The sequence below is a fragment of the Eulemur rufifrons genome, chromosome 6 (assembly GCF_041146395.1).
Source record: "Eulemur rufifrons isolate Redbay chromosome 6, OSU_ERuf_1, whole genome shotgun sequence".
In the NCBI taxonomy this organism is placed as follows: Eukaryota; Metazoa; Chordata; class Mammalia; order Primates; family Lemuridae; genus Eulemur; species Eulemur rufifrons.
In genome coordinates, this window is record NC_090988.1 from 32,433,183 (window position 1) to 32,454,105 (window position 20,923).

The 20,923-nt window shown below is 33.6% G+C and overlaps 1 protein-coding gene across 3 annotated transcripts in view; it reads right to left on the reverse strand.

The window, feature by feature from the left end:
* CNTN5 (contactin 5) overlaps positions 1-20,923 on the reverse strand; it is a 1,139,291-nt gene that overhangs the window by 343,758 nt on the left and 774,610 nt on the right. For all 3 annotated transcript variants that reach the window (XM_069469032.1, XM_069469031.1, XM_069469033.1), the window contains one exon: positions 18,371-18,466. In XM_069469032.1, coding sequence (XP_069325133.1) covers positions 18,371-18,466 — 96 coding nt within the window. The remainder of the gene's footprint in view (positions 1-18,370; positions 18,467-20,923) is intronic.

Sequence of the window (20,923 nt, forward strand, 5' to 3'; positions counted from 1 at the left end):
TGGTGTGGGTGTGGCAAAGCATAACATGTATCCAAAATGTTTGTGCCCCCATAATATCCTGAAATAAATAAATAAAAATAAATAAAATAAAATGTTCTTAGCTATGTACCCTCCTCAGGAAAACTAGGAAAACATCCACTCAGACCATTTTCTACAGGGCTTAATTTTCTTATGGAACCCTAATTGAGAAAGGCAAGATTCAATGTACTACTTCCAGGTCATATATTTACAGGATCTGAAATATACCAGGCTGTTATTAATTTATTCATCTTCTTTCTGTATCTTATAAAATAAATATAAAGGTATTGATATAGATGTAAATATACACATATGTGAAGATAAATAAGGATTGGAGATGTATTTCCCCCTTTCAGATACTGGTGCTTTTCCACTATAAACATCTGTATTTTTCAGGATTAATAATCTTATATTTTGAATATATATATATATATAAATAGCCATAGTTTGTTTTTCAGTTTCATCATAGATTACTTTCATTTCCTTCTGAGCCATTGTACATATAAAATTATTTCTTTTACTTCTTTGAATGAATGGCAGTGGGGTAAGTAGTAAGAATAATTTAGAGAATGTTTACATGGAGCAAATATAATTATATCCTTATTGCTTATATCATGTGTATATGGTTCTCTAATATAAATTGAGATATTTACCAATTGTCATTTGTTATTTAAACTCAAAGATATGCCTATTAATATATGTAGCTGGTTAAAATTTCTAATGATTCTGTCTAGAGATTGCAATGATATAGCTAAATTCTCTTTTTTAAGAAAATGATTCTTCACATAAGAGAAAGATAAACAAAGGAAAAGTAACCACTGTTGTTTGTACTATCATTTCAATGGCATGAATATTAGTTATCCTCTATTTGTTTTTTTAATGGAAATTGAAAGAATCTTAACTATGAAAGGAAGAAAATACATGTGCTATAAAGTCCCCACATTTACAGAGAAGAAAATTCACTATGTCATTCCAAAAGGCAGCAAACAATAGATACTATCATTAAAATTATGTACAAACTTTCAAGCATAGAGTGATAGCAACATAAAGAGTAGTAACAAGATTTTCCTATAGCTCCACAAATATAACTGCTGAAAGTAAGTTACACTCTTGAAGAAAATGCAGTATTATGTATTATGAAAATAAAAAAATCTACACAGAGACATAAACTTCTTCACTCAAAGATTTACATTCCAATGCTCATGGTAGCTTTATTCATAATAGCCTGAATTTGAAAACAGTCCAAATGTCTATCAAAAGGTGAATGGATAAATCAACTATGGTATGTTGAGACAATGGAATACCATTCAGCAATTTAAAAAAAATTAATGAACTAACTGACTCGGCAACATGCATGAATCTCAAAAACATTATGTCAGGTGAAAGAAGCCAGATTCAAGAGATGATTTCCTTGGGAAGAATTTCTGGAAAAAACAAAATTTAGGGACTGAAATCAGATCAATGAATGCCAGGGGTGGGAGATGGGGGAAGAAATTGATTAGAAAGCACTGAAGAATTTATGGTGATGGAAATGTTTTATGCCATAATTATGGTTTTGGTTACATGATTCTATTCTTTTGCTCAAAGTTCTTTGAATCGTACACTTAAAATTGCTGATGCCCATTATATAAATCACAACAAAGCTAATTAAAATAATTCATATTTAATAAATAAAATAGAAGAGAAAAAAGTATTGATTCAAACATTGAGCTTCCAACTGAGAACATTAATTTTAATTCCCAAATGAAGTTAACATTTATATTTTTTCTATTCCACTATAGTAAGATTTATATTACATGTGATTAAATAACTATATCATTATATTTATTTTCTTGAAAACAAAATAATAAAGAATAATAATACAATTTGAAGACTATGGAATGAACTATTTAAGATGGGTTTCTTGGGATTTATTAGTTGATTTAAGATTAACTGATAGTATTTATTGAGCATCTGATACATCCAATACTGTATTAACAGACATATAAAAGATACAAAGATGCATTGACTGCTTTAGCAGCCTACATCAAATAGGAAAAAGAAGACAGCACAAATGACAGTCATTTAGTGAAGGATGTCACAAGAAATAGACAAGAGAAAAAAACTTGTTTGTAGGCACTTAGAAAGGCTGATGAGGGAGCAGATAGAAAAGGATGAACTCTTGGTTATTTAGTTGATCACGAAAAGATAAAATGAAGGCGGTATCATCATCATAACTAGTAAGTTTTAGAGCATTTACTATGCAGCAGACACTGTGTAAAACACTTTACATATATTCTCATTAAATCTTTACAACTATCATATACGTACAAAATTTTGAAAATGAGGTATTATGGTAAGAACATGCTATATTTCTTTCCCAAGGTTACACTGCTGATAAGCAACAAAGTTGAATCTTTCTGACCCCAGGGCCCAAGAGTTTAATACTTATGCCATGGTTCTTTTAAGGTGTGTACTTTAAAGAATCGGTCAAGTTTCAACAGAAGAGGATAAAAGAGATGACTATACATTTCCAGTACTGGAAACAACATGATCAAAGGCAAAGAGGCAGGAAAAATAAATACATGTTTTGAGGCAGTGAATAATACAGATAAACAAAAGCTTAAATTTTCTATAGTCCAATGTCAAAGTATAGGGAACTCAAGGATTGAGTGCCAGGGTAAGGATCTTGAAGTTAATTCAAAAGGTGATGGGGAGTCATTGGAGGTTTCTATGGTGATGAATTCATATGAAAAATATATCATTGTGTGGTGTACAGAAAGGACTAGTTTGGATACTCTCTGTAAATAGAAGGATGTTGTAACTGTCTATATGTGGATGTTGTAACATATCCATGTTTTAATGTACAAACCATGTATCAGTCACTCCATTTCTTTCTTCCTGCTTTGAACTTTAGAGTGGACACTACGAGGGAAAATTGTATGCTCACATAAATATGCTCCCCTATTATTATAATTTATCATTTTCAAATTCTGCCTGGTAACTCTTCTTTTCCTACCTAGTCGGTTTCCCTTCTTCATTTCATTTTGACTTTCTAAAATCACCTACTCTTGTCTTTGGATTGCCAATATCAGTCCCGTCTCCCTTATCCTTAGGACATGTACTCACTGTCTACTTTCAACGAAATAAGTCCATTGACTATAAGCTACCATAATTTTCACTTGCTGTGTCTCACTTGTGAAAGGCAGATGTGCCTTTCATGAAGTTAACCTTTCTACTTTGTTCCTAATCATATTTTCTTCTATCTGCTCAGGGACCCTGCTCTGTCATGCCACCAACCTAACTTCTAGGTGCATTTCTGTATCTGCTAGCTCTAATCCCCAAATTTACTTATGACAAAAAAAAAAAAAAAAAAAAAAAAAAAAGGATCCCATGCTGCCTTTTCTGTCTCTATTGTTTTCAATAACAAACATCCTGACAAGATAGCTAGTACTTATCACTTCTACCGATTCCTCAGTCAATTGTAATATGGCTTTGGTTCTTATCAAGGCCCTGAAACTGATTTCTCAATAACCTTCAATGGGTCTCAATAGCCTGGTCAAATAGTTGTTCCTCTGTCCTCATTCTACTTTACTTTCTTAGAGTGGTTCAATATGGTTGAACACTATCCATATGGAAATTTTCTTCACTTTTCTTAGGATATTACTTGTTTTTTACTCTCTACTAGTATCAGTGGTTTCCCTCTCTCTTTGCTGGACTCTCCTATTCAATTAGCCTCTCAAAGACCCCTAAGGCAATCACAGCAACAACAAAAATAAATAAATGGGATCTGATCAAATTAAAAAGCTTCTGCACAGCCAAAGAGACAGTCATGAGAGTAAACAGAAAACCTACAGAATGGGAAAAATTTTCGCATGCTACACATCCGATAAAGGACTGATAACAAGAATCTATTTAGAACTCAGGAAAATCAGTAAGAAAAAATCAAACAACCCTATCAAAAAGTGGGCAAAGGACATGAATAGAAATTTTTCAAAAGAAGATATAAGAATGACTAAAAAATATATGAAAAAATGTTCAACATCTCTAATCATTAGGGAAATGCAAATCAAAACCACAATAAGATATCACTTAACTCCAGTGAGAATGGCCTTTATCAAAAAGTCCCAAAACAATACATGTTGGCGTGGATGTGGAGAGACAGGAACACTCATACACTGCTGGTGGGACTGCAAACTAGTGCAACCCCTGTGGAAAGCAATATGGAGATATCTTAAACAGATTCAAGTAGACCTACCATTCGATCCAGCAATCCCATTATTGGACATCTACTCAAAAGAACAAAGTCATTCTATAAAAAAGACACCTGCACCCAAATGTTTATAGCAGCACAATTCACAATTGCAAAGATGTGGAAACAACCCAAATGCCCATCAATACATGAGTAGATTAGTAAAATGTGATATATGCATACCATGGAGTATTACTCAGCTATAAGAAATAATGGTGATATAGAATCTCTTTTGTTCTCCTGGAGAGAGTTGGAACCCATTCTACTAAGTGAAGTATCCCAAGAATGGAAAAATAAGCACCACATGTACTTACCAGCAAATTGGTTTCCCTGATCATCACCTAAGTGCACATTTGGGAATAACGCTAATTGGGGGTCAGACAGATGTGGGGGGTCGGGGGAGGGGATGGGTGTATACCTACATGATGAGTGCGATGCGCACTGTCTGGGGAATGGACACACTTGAAGCCACCCAGAACTGTTAGTTCTAGGAATGCCATTTTTGTATAAGTTTGGTTTCTTTTCTTTCTTTCTTTTTCTTCTTTGTTTTAATTTAAATTTATTTTTATTTTTTAAAGGGTTGCCTTGTGTTCAACCAATTTAAAAATATTTTAAAAATCAGTACCAAATAAGATATATACATTGCAATTGTCAATATAATCTTCTCAGACATTTTTGATCTACAGATTTCTCCTTCCATCTTGTTTTTGTATTCCTTGTAGAATATCTGGGTTTTTTTTTGATGATTTTACATTTTAATGCACAGAAGTTAGCAATAATATTATTTTTTAATTTCAGAGTATTATGGGTATTTCTGAAATTCAATGAAAGCAATAAGTATAGTGGTCTTTAGTGGTCTTCACTTTTTCCCTTTTACCTTCTCTCTTTCTATAATAAACAAGAGAAACACAGTGTGAAAATAATATTGGTACTGTTTGTTAAGACATTTTATGTATGGCCTTCGGGAGAAATAAGTTCTATCTCTTCCCTGAGACGGCAGGTGGGATGTTAAATGACTCTTTTCTTCTCCCCACACTCGTTTTCCTTAGCCTTAATCAGCACAAAGAAAGTCTATCTATAGTGAGAAATATACAACCAACACCAAGAGCAAAGCAAAGCTAAGATAAAGAAAACCCTGGAACTTCCCAGATCTGAAGCCAATGAATTCCTATTTGGATTAAGTTTAAGCTATTTTGAGTTGAGTTTCTGTCATGTACAACCAAAAAATGTCAAATAATACATGTTTATTTCCTGGCCCCATCCCAAATAGATATTGTAAAAGAAGGAAGGGTCATAAATTAGGAAAAAAAGAGAGCCTTTTAAAAATATCGTCTTAGGAAGAGAATTTTGGTTTAGATCATGGGTCAGTATATCCCCACTTGTTGGTCAAATCTTATTTGCTGCCTGCTGTCTTTATAGGCTGTCGGTTAGGAATGGATTCTACATTTTTAAATAGTTGAAAAAGCATTCAAAAGAAGAATGAAAAGTATTTGAAATTAAAATACTGGTATACATAAATAAAGCTTTATTACAACACAGGCATCCTCATTCATTTATGTATTGTCTATGGCCACTTTTATGTTACAGCAGCAAGCTTGAGTAGCTGCGACAAAGACCACATGGCTCACAAAGCCAAAAATATTTACTCTATGCCCATTTACAGAAAGAGTTTGAAGACCTCTTTTTCAGAGAATTTAACTTTGGAGAAATTATGCTTAGATCAGTGAGCTCAATACAATGTGAACAAAGCGTAGCAACATTTTTCAGAGAAGAAAGCAAAGAACTGGACTCTGGCACTGTTGATTTTATTATTTTCTGTGCTCATCAATATGCATTCAAAGCCAGGGCCTGCTATTTACTTTTCTAGGCCTTTCTTTAGCTGAATCAATGTGATTGCTGTTTCTCTCAAAGATCTATTGTACTATTTAATTACCTGAGAAGGTGGTTAGGAAAAATAATACCAATATACTATTTTAAGGTTTTATGTAAGTTCAGGGTGCTTTATTAGTCCATTTTTCCAAGGGTAGAAACTGAGGCTCTGGTGTTTTATTCCATGTCTTCTAAACAGCATCCTGGCAAATGGGATAGTCAGGATTTTCATTCAACTACCTGACTCCATTATGTGTGTGTTTGTTTTTTACCATCTTCCACTGCTAGATCAGAGTCAATAAAAACATATTATTTCTTTGTTATCTCACAGCATATGAAAGGAGAGGAATATTAATGTTTTTTTAGAAAATGTGAAAGAAAATGTGAAAAGCCTGTTAATTTATAAACTTATTGATTCAATCTAACTTGGCTGCATTTAGCACACTAAGTAGACTGCCTGTTTGACCACCTTGGCCAAACCAAACACACACACTATGAAACACTAGTCCATGTAATGTAAGCCAATGGTCAATGGAGTAAGTAGCTTGCTTTCCTGACCCATTATTTTCCACATTCTTCTGTGTAGAGTATCTCATAAAAAGCAAAAAAATATATAGACTATTTTTTAAAAATTGGGAATACATGGCCAAATCCAATTAAACAATAGAAGATAATTGAATAAACCAGGGCTGTTCTATGTTGAAATCTCAAACCAATCTAATAAAAAAGGTCATTGTAACGTTCTAAATCTTTTCTCTTATGCTGTCTAAATATTCTAAAACAAACTCCAGGTTGAAGTGTTTGCCTTGTGATATTTAGTTTTCCATGTACAAATTTTGTCAGATACAGTTAAATAACCAAAGACTCCAAAACTCATTGAGTTTTCCTTTTCAGTGACATCTAGAGAATATTTTACAAGAAACTACAGAACAGATATGAAAAGAATAAAACATTTTTATTTAAAATATTATTAAAATATTTTAAAACTGATCTGTGCAGATTTTGAAAGAACATCAAAGTGTATTCATTGACAAGCACCAAGTTGAGAAACTATTAAGCAAGTAGTTTAAAGCTCTTGTTAGAAATGCTTCAGTGGACAGCACAGTTGGGTTGAAGCAGTTTTTTTTTTTACTGTGTAAATTGAGAGTATAAAATTTGTATTGTTTTCTACTAACATAGGGAAACATTCATAATAAAAAATCATTACATTAGCTCTTTATCATTTTATTCAATATGCTTATATTCTTCACCTATCTTATCTGGCTTCTCAATAATTTATAAAATAGATACTTTAGCACTGCATTATTTCACTTGGTAAAAATACTAAAATTTATTTGTATGTTTATTTTTATGTATTGTTTATATCCTTGATTTGGGCAATGTTGAATGTTTAATTCAGTCAACAATTTGGTCAAGTCAATCAAAATAACTGATGAAATTCCTTGTTTATTTGAGTTGACATAACAAACATGTTGACCAGTGGCCTATGTATGTACAAAATAGGAATTTTTAATACAATTTCAATATGATGTTATATAAAGACCACGTGAGGTAGTCAAAAGGACACAGGGCTTGCAATTACACAGGCCTGAATCTGTGTCATTTTGTTCATTAGCCATGGGACTTTGGCAAGTTGCTCTCTGAAGTTCAATATCATCATTTCAAATATGGATGTAACAATAATAAACTTATAAAGGAGGGATAAGGATGAAATAAGACACATATAAAAATGTAAATTGTTGGTTTCCTTTGCCTCTCTTTTAACTCTAGGAAGATTTTAGAAGTAGAGCTCTCTGTGTCCAAATACTGTAATTCAAGTTCCTCCAATTACAAGATTCTTTCAGGAAAAAAAATCATAATCACATGATGACAAATTAATTGATCACTTTTAAAATTAGGCCCTTCCCAAATAAACCTCCTACAAGCTATCTTTTTTCATCTTGCCAATCTCTTTTGGGTGAGTTATTTATAACATATGAAAATATAACATTAATATATTACAAAGTAAAACTGCAAATCTTGTAAAAGTTGTGAGTTTCATGAAGTTAACAAAGACATTCGGAAAACAGCTTCAACCATTAGAGCAAAGTTATTAACAACTGAAGGTTTAACTGGCTGTTAAGAAATGCTACAAGAATGAAGACCTTATGTGGTTTACATACTGTGATTTGAAATAAAAAAAGTAAGAGAGGACTTGAGAAAATTGCTGAACTTCTTAAATATTTTTGTGACAATTTTTTTTTTTGTGATCTTGGTTCAAAGTTAAATTTGAAGCATGGAATGTCATGCTATCTTGCCTTTTGTAGAATAAAGGATGCCAAAAAATTCTTGTCATTTTTTCTCATAGTTGTAGTTATTATATCATTTTTAAATTATGAGGTTTAGATTTTATAATGCAAAATTTCATTAAAAAAACAAATAAAAATATTTTATTTTCATCTCTGTGAAATTTGATTCCCATTTTCTATCGATTTGCTTTAAGAGAACAATTTCTGGCACTAATTGTCCTAAGATAATGAGATCCCTTAAAGATAACAATGATACCTGGTTCTCTTTCTCTTCACTATCAGGGTTCATTTTTTTTTTTTCTTGATCCCTTTCCCTTCTCAAACCCTCAGATTCTCATTTCCAAGTGCCATTCATCTTTTAGTTGCCTTGTCAGCTTGATGTCAACTAATCCCTGCCAACTGTTAATTAATGTTAGTAGATAATGATTTAAAGCATCACTTTTCTCAAAAGCATTTGCATTTTAAAGAGGATTTTGAAGACAGATCTGCAAGACAAAATTGAGTTTAATTCTTACTATCCTCTAAGCATTGGGTTAATTGCATTATATAAACTACCTCTTCATTCTCAGAACAATCCTACAAAGTAGCTTTTATTAATGTCTCTTTACAGGTAAGATTAGGCTTAATTTAACAAACAGGCCAACAGTGTCAGAGCCAGGATGAGAATCCCTGGGTGAGTCCAAATCCCAGGTGAAATATTGTGGCATAGGATAGCTGTTTGGAAACAGAGACTGCCTGGTATTTCTTCATCATAGTGTTTATGAATACACATCCTGTATTCACTGGATTCATTTAGTTATACCTCTTCTAGTTCCACAAGGGAGTTGAGGCTGATGACTCTGTCTACCTTTCTTAAATTAGGTTGAGGTCCAAATATTTTGAATCTAAAGAAAACAAAAATTCTCTCTGTTTTTTTTTCTTTAATAGGAAATGTCCCACTTGAAGTGTTATAGCTCACACACAGGAACTGCAAGCCTCCTTTGCTCTACGCTAACCAACACTTCATAGAAGAGGACTCTCGAGGCCAAGGGAAATGCTTAGATTTAGCATCCAGAACAGGACCAGGGGCTTTAGACCACCAATGTCCATTGCCAGTTGACTATTTTTCCAAACTGAATAAATTATGTGTTAGAGAGTTTACAATGAAGCAGCGTTAAAGGGACAACCAAATGCATTTATGTTAAAATGTTTATTGTGTGCTCAGGCATAAGTTTTGCTATAGCAGCTCATTAACATTGTAAATTCAACTATATTCTATGATGGCTCAAAACAAATATTCAGAAATGAAATAAGTTTAGTCTGTAGATCTTCATATAATGCCCTTAACCCAGTTTCCTTGGTGCTTCCTATATAACCAATTGTCATGGTTTTATCCTCCTTCCCTCTTAGACCCAGTTATACATTAGCACTAGAAACCCCTGTGAAGGACATGAGTGACACCAGTAACTGAAGGAGTGATGGTAGAGGGACTGGTTGTTTGGTGATATGGTTTGGATGTTTGGCTGCTCCAAATCTCATGTTGAAATGTGATCCCCATTGTTGAATGTGGGGCCTGGTGGGAAGTGTCTGGGTCATGAGGACAGATATGTCATGAATGCCATTGTACCCTACCCATGATAATATGTGAGTTCTTGCTTGATTAGTTCATGCCAGAGCTGGTTGTTTAAGAGAGCCTGGCACCACCTCCTCCCTCTTTTTGCTCTTTCTCCCATCATGTGACATTCCTGCTCCTTTGCCTTCCACCTGGATTGGGAGCTCCCTGAACTCCTCACCAGAACAAGATGCTGGCACCATGCCTCTTGTACAGTCTGCAGAACAGCGAGCCAAATAAACCTCTTTTCTTTATAAATTTACCAAGCCTCAGGCATTTCTTTATAGTAGTGCAAAATGGACTACCACAGTTGGAAAGCATGTTTAAGGGAGCTCTACCTGTGTCTGTGGTTTTGCATTTGTAGGGAGTCAGATATATCAAGGACTGGAGATCTGTTTTACCTGGAATTCAATCTCAAATAATTTCACATGATCACCAAGGAAAATCAATACTGTGAAAGTCAAAGTGAGTCTGAGCAGTGGAATAAGAAAAATGATAAAGTTTTTTTGAAATAAGTTTCTTGTTTTTTATGATTTTTCTCTGTATATAAATGGTTTTATGAACTCTGGTGTTTTCCCCACTGAATGTTGAATTTGTTGGGACAGGGCTTGCATATATATATATATATATATATATATATATTTTTTTTTTTTTTTTTTTTTGAGACAGAGTCTTGCTTTGTTGCCCTGGCTAGAATGAGTGCCGTGGCGTCAGCCTAGCTCACAGCTTTTTTTTTTTTTTTTTTTTTTTTTAAGAGATAGAGGCTCACTCTGTTGCCCACGCTGGAGTGCAATGGTGTTATCATAGCTCACTGCAACCTCAAACTCCCGGACTCAAAGGATCCTCCTGCTTCAGCCTCAGAGTAGCTGGGAGTACAGATGTGTAACACCACAACTGGCTAATTTTTATATATTTTGTAGAGACTGGGTCTCACTATTGCCCAGTCTTGGGGCTTGCATCTTTTATGTTCTTTTTATTCCTTATCTCATGATCAAGTAGAGTTCTCTGCAACTAATAGAAATGCCAAATAATGGTTCTGGCTACTTTTTCCTGAGTATATAAACTCTTCTCTCTTCACAACCATGGAGCCCCTGGTGCTCCTTGGTGTCGTGAAGGTGGACAAATCTTTGAGATCTTGTAAGTTTGAGAAATACAAGAATACCATCCTTAGAGAGTCAATAAAACTTTTGTACCTAAGCAGTTAACTTAATCCTTCTAACCATTTGGAAGTAAAAAACATTAAACTGTAGATATTATTAATCTCAATGTAGATTTGAAACCTGCTTAAACTATGCAAACATAAAGGTACAAATTCTGTCAGCAATTGGCAGCTATTTAAAATGGTTAGTATCCTAGAAATAAAATAATCAGTTTTCTTTTTTTTACATTGTTTACCATAGAAAGAAAAATATATTTTGCCTATTGCCTATAATATTCATTATATATACTACTATAAAGACTCTTTCTAACAGATCCCAACCAATTTTATCATTATATCTCAGCCCACTATGGTAATTATGCCTAAAATTATTTTCTCCTGCCTTCCTATATCCAGTTTTCTGTGGTACCGATAGGTACCACCTGTAGACTACTGCCACCTAAAATTTAATATATCCACAACTCAACTATTTTTCCTGTCCTAAACCAACTTCTTTATTTCTTAGTTAAAAAGAAACAGTCAGAACCAGAAATCTGAATTCCCTTTCTTCCTCAAATTCTATCTTAGTGGACTGATCAATTAATTAAATATGATTAAAGATTAATCACGTTGAAAGTGGTCAAATGATGTTAAGTAGTCATATTAAGATTTTCTTCATAATTTCAAAAATAACAGAAATAAAATTTTATTTTGAAATGAGCAGAAGGAAAAATACAATTTAAAAACCCTGTATTAATTTTAATAATGCTCGTGAAAAAAGGTCAAATGAATCACTGAAAAAGCAGAATAACTAATACAAAACAATATGGCAAAAATAAGTGTAAATGTGCTAGCCTCATTAGTTAAAAGATAGACACTCAATAAAAATTTGTTAAATGAAAAGATAAGTAAAATATTTGGTATAATAAAATATACATTATTTTTGAGAGGCCTATGATTCCATTGTTAAAAAAGTTTTTATTTGTATTCAAGTTATAAACAAAATGTACATTATATGGTATAAAATATATCAAAGGTTGAAATCCTGGTTTCATCATTTACTAGGTATGAAAGCTTAAGTGATTCACTTTCTAATGGTTAGATTCCTCATTGATACCATGCAGATGAAAATAATTTTTAAGTTTCAGATATTTTGTAAGGATACATGATTATTGTACTGTAAAGTGATATATTCATATATCTTTTTTACTCTAGATTTATACTTTATTCATGAATTTTAAATCCCAGTTCAATATATGCTTTTGAATGTTTTTGTACATAATAAAGTCAAAATATATTTAAAGTAAAACATTATTTACTGATTTCTTTATTTAAAAAGTACCTATGATGATAGTCTGTAAATCATGAAATAATTCTACATATGTTTATAGGTTTTATAAGATTTATTTCTACATTTTTACAGAGTTTTTCTTCATAGTATAATCCTAAATTTTAAAACTGCTAAACTAAGAGATATTTTTAGGCAACTAAAAATCATTTTGGGCAGATGTACTTGACAATCTGAAAGCATGTATTTATTGCCTCGTAGATAAATAACCACCTCAGTAACCAATCAAGATGTTTTCACTCACATATGTTGCTGACGGGATTAATATTGATCCCTTGGGAAGAAAATTAGGAAATTTAGCAAATAAGTCAATCCAAGCTTTTGGTTTTATTAAAAAAAAGAGGGTGTATTGTGCATACATTTGAAGTAATAAGAAAATGGATCTGTGGGCTATTACCAAATATTATTTAATCTTCTCTTATGTGTAAACTGTTTTATCATTTCATAGAGCATCAACTGAATCATAGTAACTACTATACTTTGAAATTGTAATAACTGAATATGGTATTAAATGACCCAAATATCTGTCATGAATATGGGTTACAGTGAACTAATAGCAGAAGCCTGTTGGGAACTGTCTAAAACCCTGGAAAAAATTCAACTATTAGAATCGACATGTTCATCAGTCATTTAACATGCATTTAATGAATACCTACTAAGTGTCAGGTACTGTGGTAAATAATGGGAATATGACGCTGGCTTATTCTTTCTTCACTTCCTCTGATTCTTCAGAAAAGATTTTTGACTATATTTTCCTAAGATATTTTCAAAGTTCTTCTTTTAATGGAGTAAGCAAGGCACTAGAACTAAATCACCACTTCAGAACACAATTATGAGAAAAAGGTAAGTGGTAAGAAAGGATTTTTTTTCACTATATAGCTGATCTATTTTTGCCTATTCTTTTTTGTGACTTCTCTCTCAAAGTTTCTGATAGTTATTTATTGACTAAAAACTTGGCTCATTTTATTAGTTTCTGAACATTATGCATAGATTCATTCAGTAAACATATTTTGAGCTCCTACTTTGTGCCAGGCATTGTCCTGGGCTCCGAGGCACAATAATGAGTAAATCCTACAAAATTCCTGTGTTCATGGAATTTATCTTCTAACTGAAGGAGATGGACTATGAATAATTAAGTAAATTTATACAGTGTATGGAAAGTGAGTAGTATTATGGATAAAAATAAAGCAGAGGAAAAGGAAAGGAATTGTGGAGTGCAAATCAAAAGAAGGTCAGAAGAGGTTTTACTAAGAAGGTGAGATTCGAAGGAAGACATGGATGTGAGGGACGAGCCATTCACATACCTGGGACATGAGTGATCCAGGTGTAGGGAATAGCAACTGCAAAGGCCTTAAGGAAGGAATTTGCCTGGTTATTTGAGAAGCATCAAAGAGACAGATATAGTCACAGACAAGACGGTAGGAGTGAAAGTAGTAGATGAGGTCAGAGTAATCATGTGGATCCAAATGGTGAGGGTTCTCCAAGCCATTATAAGGACTTTGGCTTTGATAATGAATGAAATAGTGCATTAATCTTCATGAGTTGCCATAACAAAATACTATAGACTGGGTAACTTAAACAACAGAAGTTTATTTGCTCACAGTTCTAGAGGTTAGAAATCTGAGATTAAGATGACAGCATGGTTGGTTTCTGGTGAAGGCTCTCTTCCTGGCTTGCAGATGGCCACCTTCTTACTGTGTTCTCCCATGCAGGACAGAGAGTGAGCTCTCTGACATCCTTCTTAAAAAGTCACTAATACTATCATGAAGACCCCCACCCTCAGAACCTCAACTAAAACTACCTTCCAAAATCTCCATCATCAAGTACCACTGCTATGGTCTCAATGTTTATGTCCCCCCAGAATCCGTATGTTGAAATCCTAACGCCTAAAGTTGATGGTATTGGGAGGTGGGACATTTGGCCGGTGATGAGGTCATGAGAATGGAGCCCTCACGAGTGAGATTAGTGGCCCTATAAATGAAGCACAAGAGAGATCCCTCATCCTTTACACCATGTGAGGACATGGTGAGAAGGTGTTGTCTAGGAACCAAAAACTGAGCCTTCATCAACAGAATTGCTGATGATGTGTATATGGAGTGTAGAGAAAGTGAGAAGTGAAGAATGATTCTAAGGCCTGATGTATTGCCAGGAATCAAATGCCTATTAATAGAGGTGGGAAGACTGGAGTGGAAAAGGTTTGGGGAAGATACAACCAGAAGTTCACCTTTAGATATGGTCAAGCTTGAAGTGTGCATTAACCATCCAAATACAAGTGTTGAGTAAACAGTTGGAAATACAAGCCAGAGTCCTGTATAGAGACATACATGTGGGAGATGTCAATCTTTAAAGCCTTGTTATCAGTTGAAAACTAAGAAATTTAGGATTTATTAAGGAAAGAAGAAGTTAAAGGGCTGACACCTGGGAGACTATAATATTATTTAACAAAAGTTTGAGGATATAAGACAAAATCTGCAATGGAGATTAAGAAGTAAGAGAGGAGAAAAACTAAGAGTATGCAATCTTGTAAGCTAAAAAATGGAGAAAAATGTTTTATGGAAAAAGAAGTGACCACCATGAGAACTGAAAGTGATCCAAATATTCATCAACTGAGAAATGGATTCACAAAATGTGATGTGTACTTGCAACAAAATACTATTCATCAATATAAAGTAACAAACTCTTGATAAATGCTACAATCTGGATGAATCTCAGAAAGATCTTGCTGAGTAAAAGAAACCACTCACTCACACACACACACACACACACACACACACAGATTGAACATTTTATGATTCCATTAAAATGAACTTTCTAGAAAAAGCAAAATTACAGAGACATAAATCAGAGCAGAATTGCCTAGGGACATGGGTGGGAGAGGGGTTGAATGACTTTTTGAAATGATATAAGTGTCGTAAGACTCAGTTTCAATGATTGAGAGACAATTGTATCAATTTACTAAAACTCATTGAATTGCACACTTAACATGGATGAAATTTATGAGATACAAATTGCACCTGAAAAAATTTGTTAAAAAGAGAGAGAGTAGAGACAAAGCGGGAGGCACACACACACATAGAGAGAATACTGAATAGGAAAAATGGAATTGCGTAGAGAATGTACACACAAAGCTTTTGAAGAGTTTTTCTATAAAGGGGAGCAGAAAAATGAGGTAATAGCTGAAGGAGGACATGGGTTAGGGAAGTTTTACTATATTTTGTTTTTAGATGGAGGAAAGAACAGCATATTCACACGTAGATAGATGGGACTGATCCAGAAGAGGAAACGATCTCTGGTAAAAATGCAGAGGAGAGAAGGAGAATTGCTAAAACAATTTCTATTTGTAGTTAAAAAAGGATAAACTACACTGCACAAGTTAAGGGACCAGCCTTGGAAGTCCAACAATGCATACGCTATACTATGCTCAAAATGGGAAGTCAGAGTGCTTGGCTACAGATGCTAATGGATGTGTGACAGTGATAAGGGATGTGGAAGTTACCTTCTGATTGCTTTCCTTTTCACAGTGGAATAAGATGCCTGGTTATCAGCTGAGAGTGAGGAGGGGAAGATATCTTGAAGATTTAAGGTGAATTTCAAGTTCATAGTTTGGATTTCAAATTGAGATCAATTTGTATAGCTGGTTTTGTTTTGTTGTGTGTGGTTTTGTTTTTTGTCGGATTTTGTCTGTTTGTTTTTATAGTCATACTAAACTGAAAAGGTTCAAATATGCAGTAGGCTAAGAGTTGGATTTACACCAGGAATAGGGCTTTGCCAACTGCCAAGTCAGTGTGAGGAAGCAAAAGAGGGATGAGGAAATTGAAGCTGTATGGAACAAAATGATGATGGAAGGAGAAAAATGAGAATCAAAGGAGGGAAAGTCAAGTGAAAACTGGGTAGGATCAATGATTTGTCAATTTTCATGAGATTAAGGAACACTGGAATCAGGGTACTACAGGAGTGAGCAAAAGATACTACACAGTGGTCAAAGAATAGGATGCTTGTAAGTGTGGCAACTGAGAGATTGCAGCTGTTGGTAATAACAGATCAAGTGGCCTTGATCGAGTGGCTGAGGTTGTTGTAAAACAAGATCATTGAGAAGTCATCTTCCTTTACACATACTGATCCCAATTAGAGATCACATTATTATTTATTTAATCAATTATTAATACATATTCTAATCTTGTGTTTACCTTATCACATATACAAATCATTATGCTATATGTATACCAGAAATCTTCTCTGCATAGTTTTCTCTGCCAATGGGACAATTCGTCTATGTGTAATCTTGTAGTTTTGCTTTAAAAATCTTCCTCTCCCATTTCACATTTTTAAACACATATTCCAAAGGCCTTTCAATATAGATTATATCTCATAAAATCATGCTTTTTTCCACAGCGGTAACTTCATGTTGTTAACTCCTGTCAATCTGGTGATGGAGTCATTCATCTTCTATAGAGCCTGTCTATTCTCATATTCCTCCTCCTCTTCCTCCTCCTCCTCCCCCTCCTCCTCCTCCTCCTCCTCTTCTTTCTTCTTTCTCATTTTTGTGATCTCTAACAACTATTCATCTAATACTACCCTTCGAACTAAATCTAATAACCAACATTAGACATGATCTATATTAATGCTATAGGATATCCCTAAACCTGCTATAAATTTTTGTCTTATCCAGGAAAAAAGTTAAAACACATGTTGCCTTGAAGGAACCTAGATCTGGATTTAGAGGCAGGTAAGACTAGATATTTTTACTATAAACTTCCCAAAGTGCTCACAGAAGGATTAGAGTAACTGAACTGACTTATAGAAATTAAATGGGAACAACTCATAAATTATTCCTAATTGTGAGTACTGAATTTCAAATCAAAATGTTTTCAAAAATATTTCCTGTTAAAATGTAGCCTACCTTCCTTTCCATTAAAAACAAATTTAGGAGGGTCAGTGAAAGGTAAGAAACCTTAAGAAAATTGATGTAGGTCCTTTTGTTATTTTTGTTAAGAATTTCTACTGTAGAACCATATTGGGCTCCATTACTACACTGATAATATAACCTAGAAACAAATATGACTGCCATATTAAATAAAGAAAGAAAAAAAGATTGAGATACCAGGACCTTGAATACTGTTTCCAGTTGTTAATTAAGTTCTTTTTTATTTGGTTCTCTCTCTCTTTCAATCTCTCTATAACTGATGCTGGACATTCTTAAATCGTATTATAAGAAAACTATATTGAAGTACAAAGGGGTACTCATCTCAAATTATAGGTCTTAAAATGAATATAATTAGCTGTGAGTTGGCAAAAGAGCATATAATTAATCTGAGTACAGTTTACTATTCTGTTTTCCCCAAACCCCATGAAGTACTTACCTCTCACCATGACTTTTACAAGCAAGACCTCAAGTAGCCAAAAACATAATCAGTAAATTATAGTTTTGTTTGAAATTCAAAAAACATTTCTTAGCAGTTTTTATCCCAGTGTGGCAAAGAACACCATAAACAACCAAGTACCCAGCTTATCTTCAGAAACAAGATGCACATTGGTATTCAGTTAACTCAACTCTGACACTCCAAACAATTTTGAAAGGTTTTCATTCTCTCAGTTTATCGCTTCCCTTGTGCTCCAGGCAATATATTTCTCACCCATGTCAGGCAGGGGCATAATCATGACAGTCAACAGTTAGAATGGCAAGAAAACAATCTTATCATAAGAGTTCAGTCTCCTGTCTGATGGTATTTAGAGTATACGATCCTTAATTACTCATCTAGTATTCTGGTACATGTCAAGAAAGCCATGCACATTTCACCTGGAATGTTCAGCTATCAATACACTGTCTAAAAGAATGAACATACAGTAAAAGAAAGAAGCAGCAATATAGAATGAGATCCTACTATACCTGGTGAATGAGGCGGAGGAGAGCACATCAGAACAACCCCCTGGCCTTCCCTCACAGAGACTGCACTTCTTGTCCGGCCACTAAAATTTCCCAGATCTGTCAATATAACACAGCATTTAGATGTAAGGTGAAAAGGAATTTAAAGAATTACTACTATTTTAACTTGTGCTTACTTTTCTACCATTATCCTGATAAAGTTTCTTTTTGTTTGTTAAGCAATGAGAGCAGGGCCTTAAAAATAGTGCTATACCATCCAATTTGAAATACCACAATTTAAATAAATCTATACCATCCATAGAAACACCACATTATTTATTTCTAGTTAGAGTGCATGTAAGTTAGTTGCCAGTGTAGGAAGAATCTACACAATACAGCATTTTTAACACATTAAATAGTTCTTTATTTCTTTATAAGATTTCCTACCAATGTTGATCTTTTTACTATAAATAAAGCCCATTCATTCATAGTGAGAAAAAAAAATAGAAATGGTTAGGGGTGCCTGGTGTCCAACCTGCTTCCTCATTATATGTCCTGCTAAGCGTGGTATGTAAAACCAAGCATGAATTTGCCAAATTGGAGAGACCTGTATGCTCTCACAAAATATAATGAGGATATAAAGTGTTCTTTTTCTATAAATGTGAATGAGAAAGTCATGTTACTTTTATTTTATGGAAGCCTAGAATGGACTCTACGAATTAATTATACTCATCCATTATGATTAGTTTGAGAGTATTACAGCTATTGAAACACTCACTTTTATGTATGAGGGATTATAGCATTGGAATTCAATTGCCTATCCTAAAATTATGTTGCATTTGCACAATTTGAAAAGACTTTCTGAGAAGAAAGTGACCCAAAAGGAAATGATGTGTAATTTTATTTGTATTTCTATTATTGCTCATTAATCTATTCATATCTCAGTACATACATCCTTTTCCCTTTTCTTGGGCTAAGTTGATCAATGACATGGTTTTTAGAATAGTTTCTTGCAAATGGTAGTTCAATATTTTTATAAATAAACACTGTCCTTGGAATTCTGGGTTTGTAAAATCATGTTTCCACAGTGAGAAATGCTCCTTGAAAATGTTCTGCCATTCCTTTCATTAGGCACACATTGTAAAAGAGATTTTTTGGAAATATTTTAATTATTTCATGCTAAAATAGTATGTTTCATAGCACTAAAAGATATATCTTCAAATTTAATATTTATTAATCTCACAAATGAAATTAAACAATTAAGAACATATACAAGATGGATACGAAGGAAATAAATCACTAGTCTTTAATATACTAAGAGGAATCCTGTACATTATTTTTTTGAGATGAGCAACAATTTATATATTTGGTGAATTTATAACTAAGCCTTCCTAAAATGATCCAAAATCATGGACGACTAATGAACAGTGAATACATGATGCCAAACAGTCAGAGAGGTATTTATTATTGGAGAAAATGTTTAGTATTTTATACATAATTCTATGTAAATAGTTAAGCTTTTCACAAAGTAGTAAGACAAAAAACAAACAGACAGTTCCAGTTCTACATTTTTGGGGAGAGAGGTTGTTATTTAAAAAAACATACTAACTTCTGTAAAAATCAAGTTTATTCATTTTCAAATATTTATACCCCCTCAGGGTTGCTCCTCTGATCTCCATTGCCAAGTATTACATTTGCCTTTCTTTAAACTTTATATATATATATATTACAACATACACATTTGTGTGCTTGAAACAAACAGATATATGCAACTCATGGCTTTAAACTCATATGCAATGATCCTTAGGGATAGAGGCTATCTTTTCCCCAACAAATGATCTCAATATGCAAACAAAATAGGGCAAGTTTCCTACCCTGACTCTCTTTACTGTACTTCTAAAAACACAACACAGTATATAGTGAGGCAGTGGTTGCAGTAGGGCTGTAATATCTCTTCAGGGATTCCGTGGTTTTACTTTCCTCTTTTCATCTTCATTGAATTTATAAATTCTAGGAGGCACTTGGATATTAATTTAACTGAATTTCTTAAGTGGTTTCTAAAAAGCATATGTCCAGTTCAATACATTTACTACAGGTTTAGACTATGCTTATTATGACATTTCAAATCAATCTATTGTATTGAAAAGATTATTTTAATAGAAACAGACCTAAATTAATGCCTATTTCTGAGGAATTGAAGTACAGGCATGGCCTACAAATTAGACACAAAAAAAGAAAAGAAAACTATAGAATCATTATGACCTGAATTGTGTTTTGAGATCACAATGACCAAAAGGTAACACTTCACTGTAATTGCTTTATTTTGTTTCAACTGTTAATACAATTACAGTTCAACATTTCCTCATAGAATTATCTATGTGCCATTATTTTCTGGGAACTATAGCACTAGCAGTAAAAAGACAAATGGATGTTTTTCAATTGTGAATAGATTTTTTTTTTCTTCTTTCTTAAAGATATATAAAGAAATACTGGCCGGGCGCGGTGGCTCACGCCTGTAATCCTAGCACTCTGGGAGGCCGAGGCGGGTGGATCGCTCGAGGTCAGGAGTTCAAGACC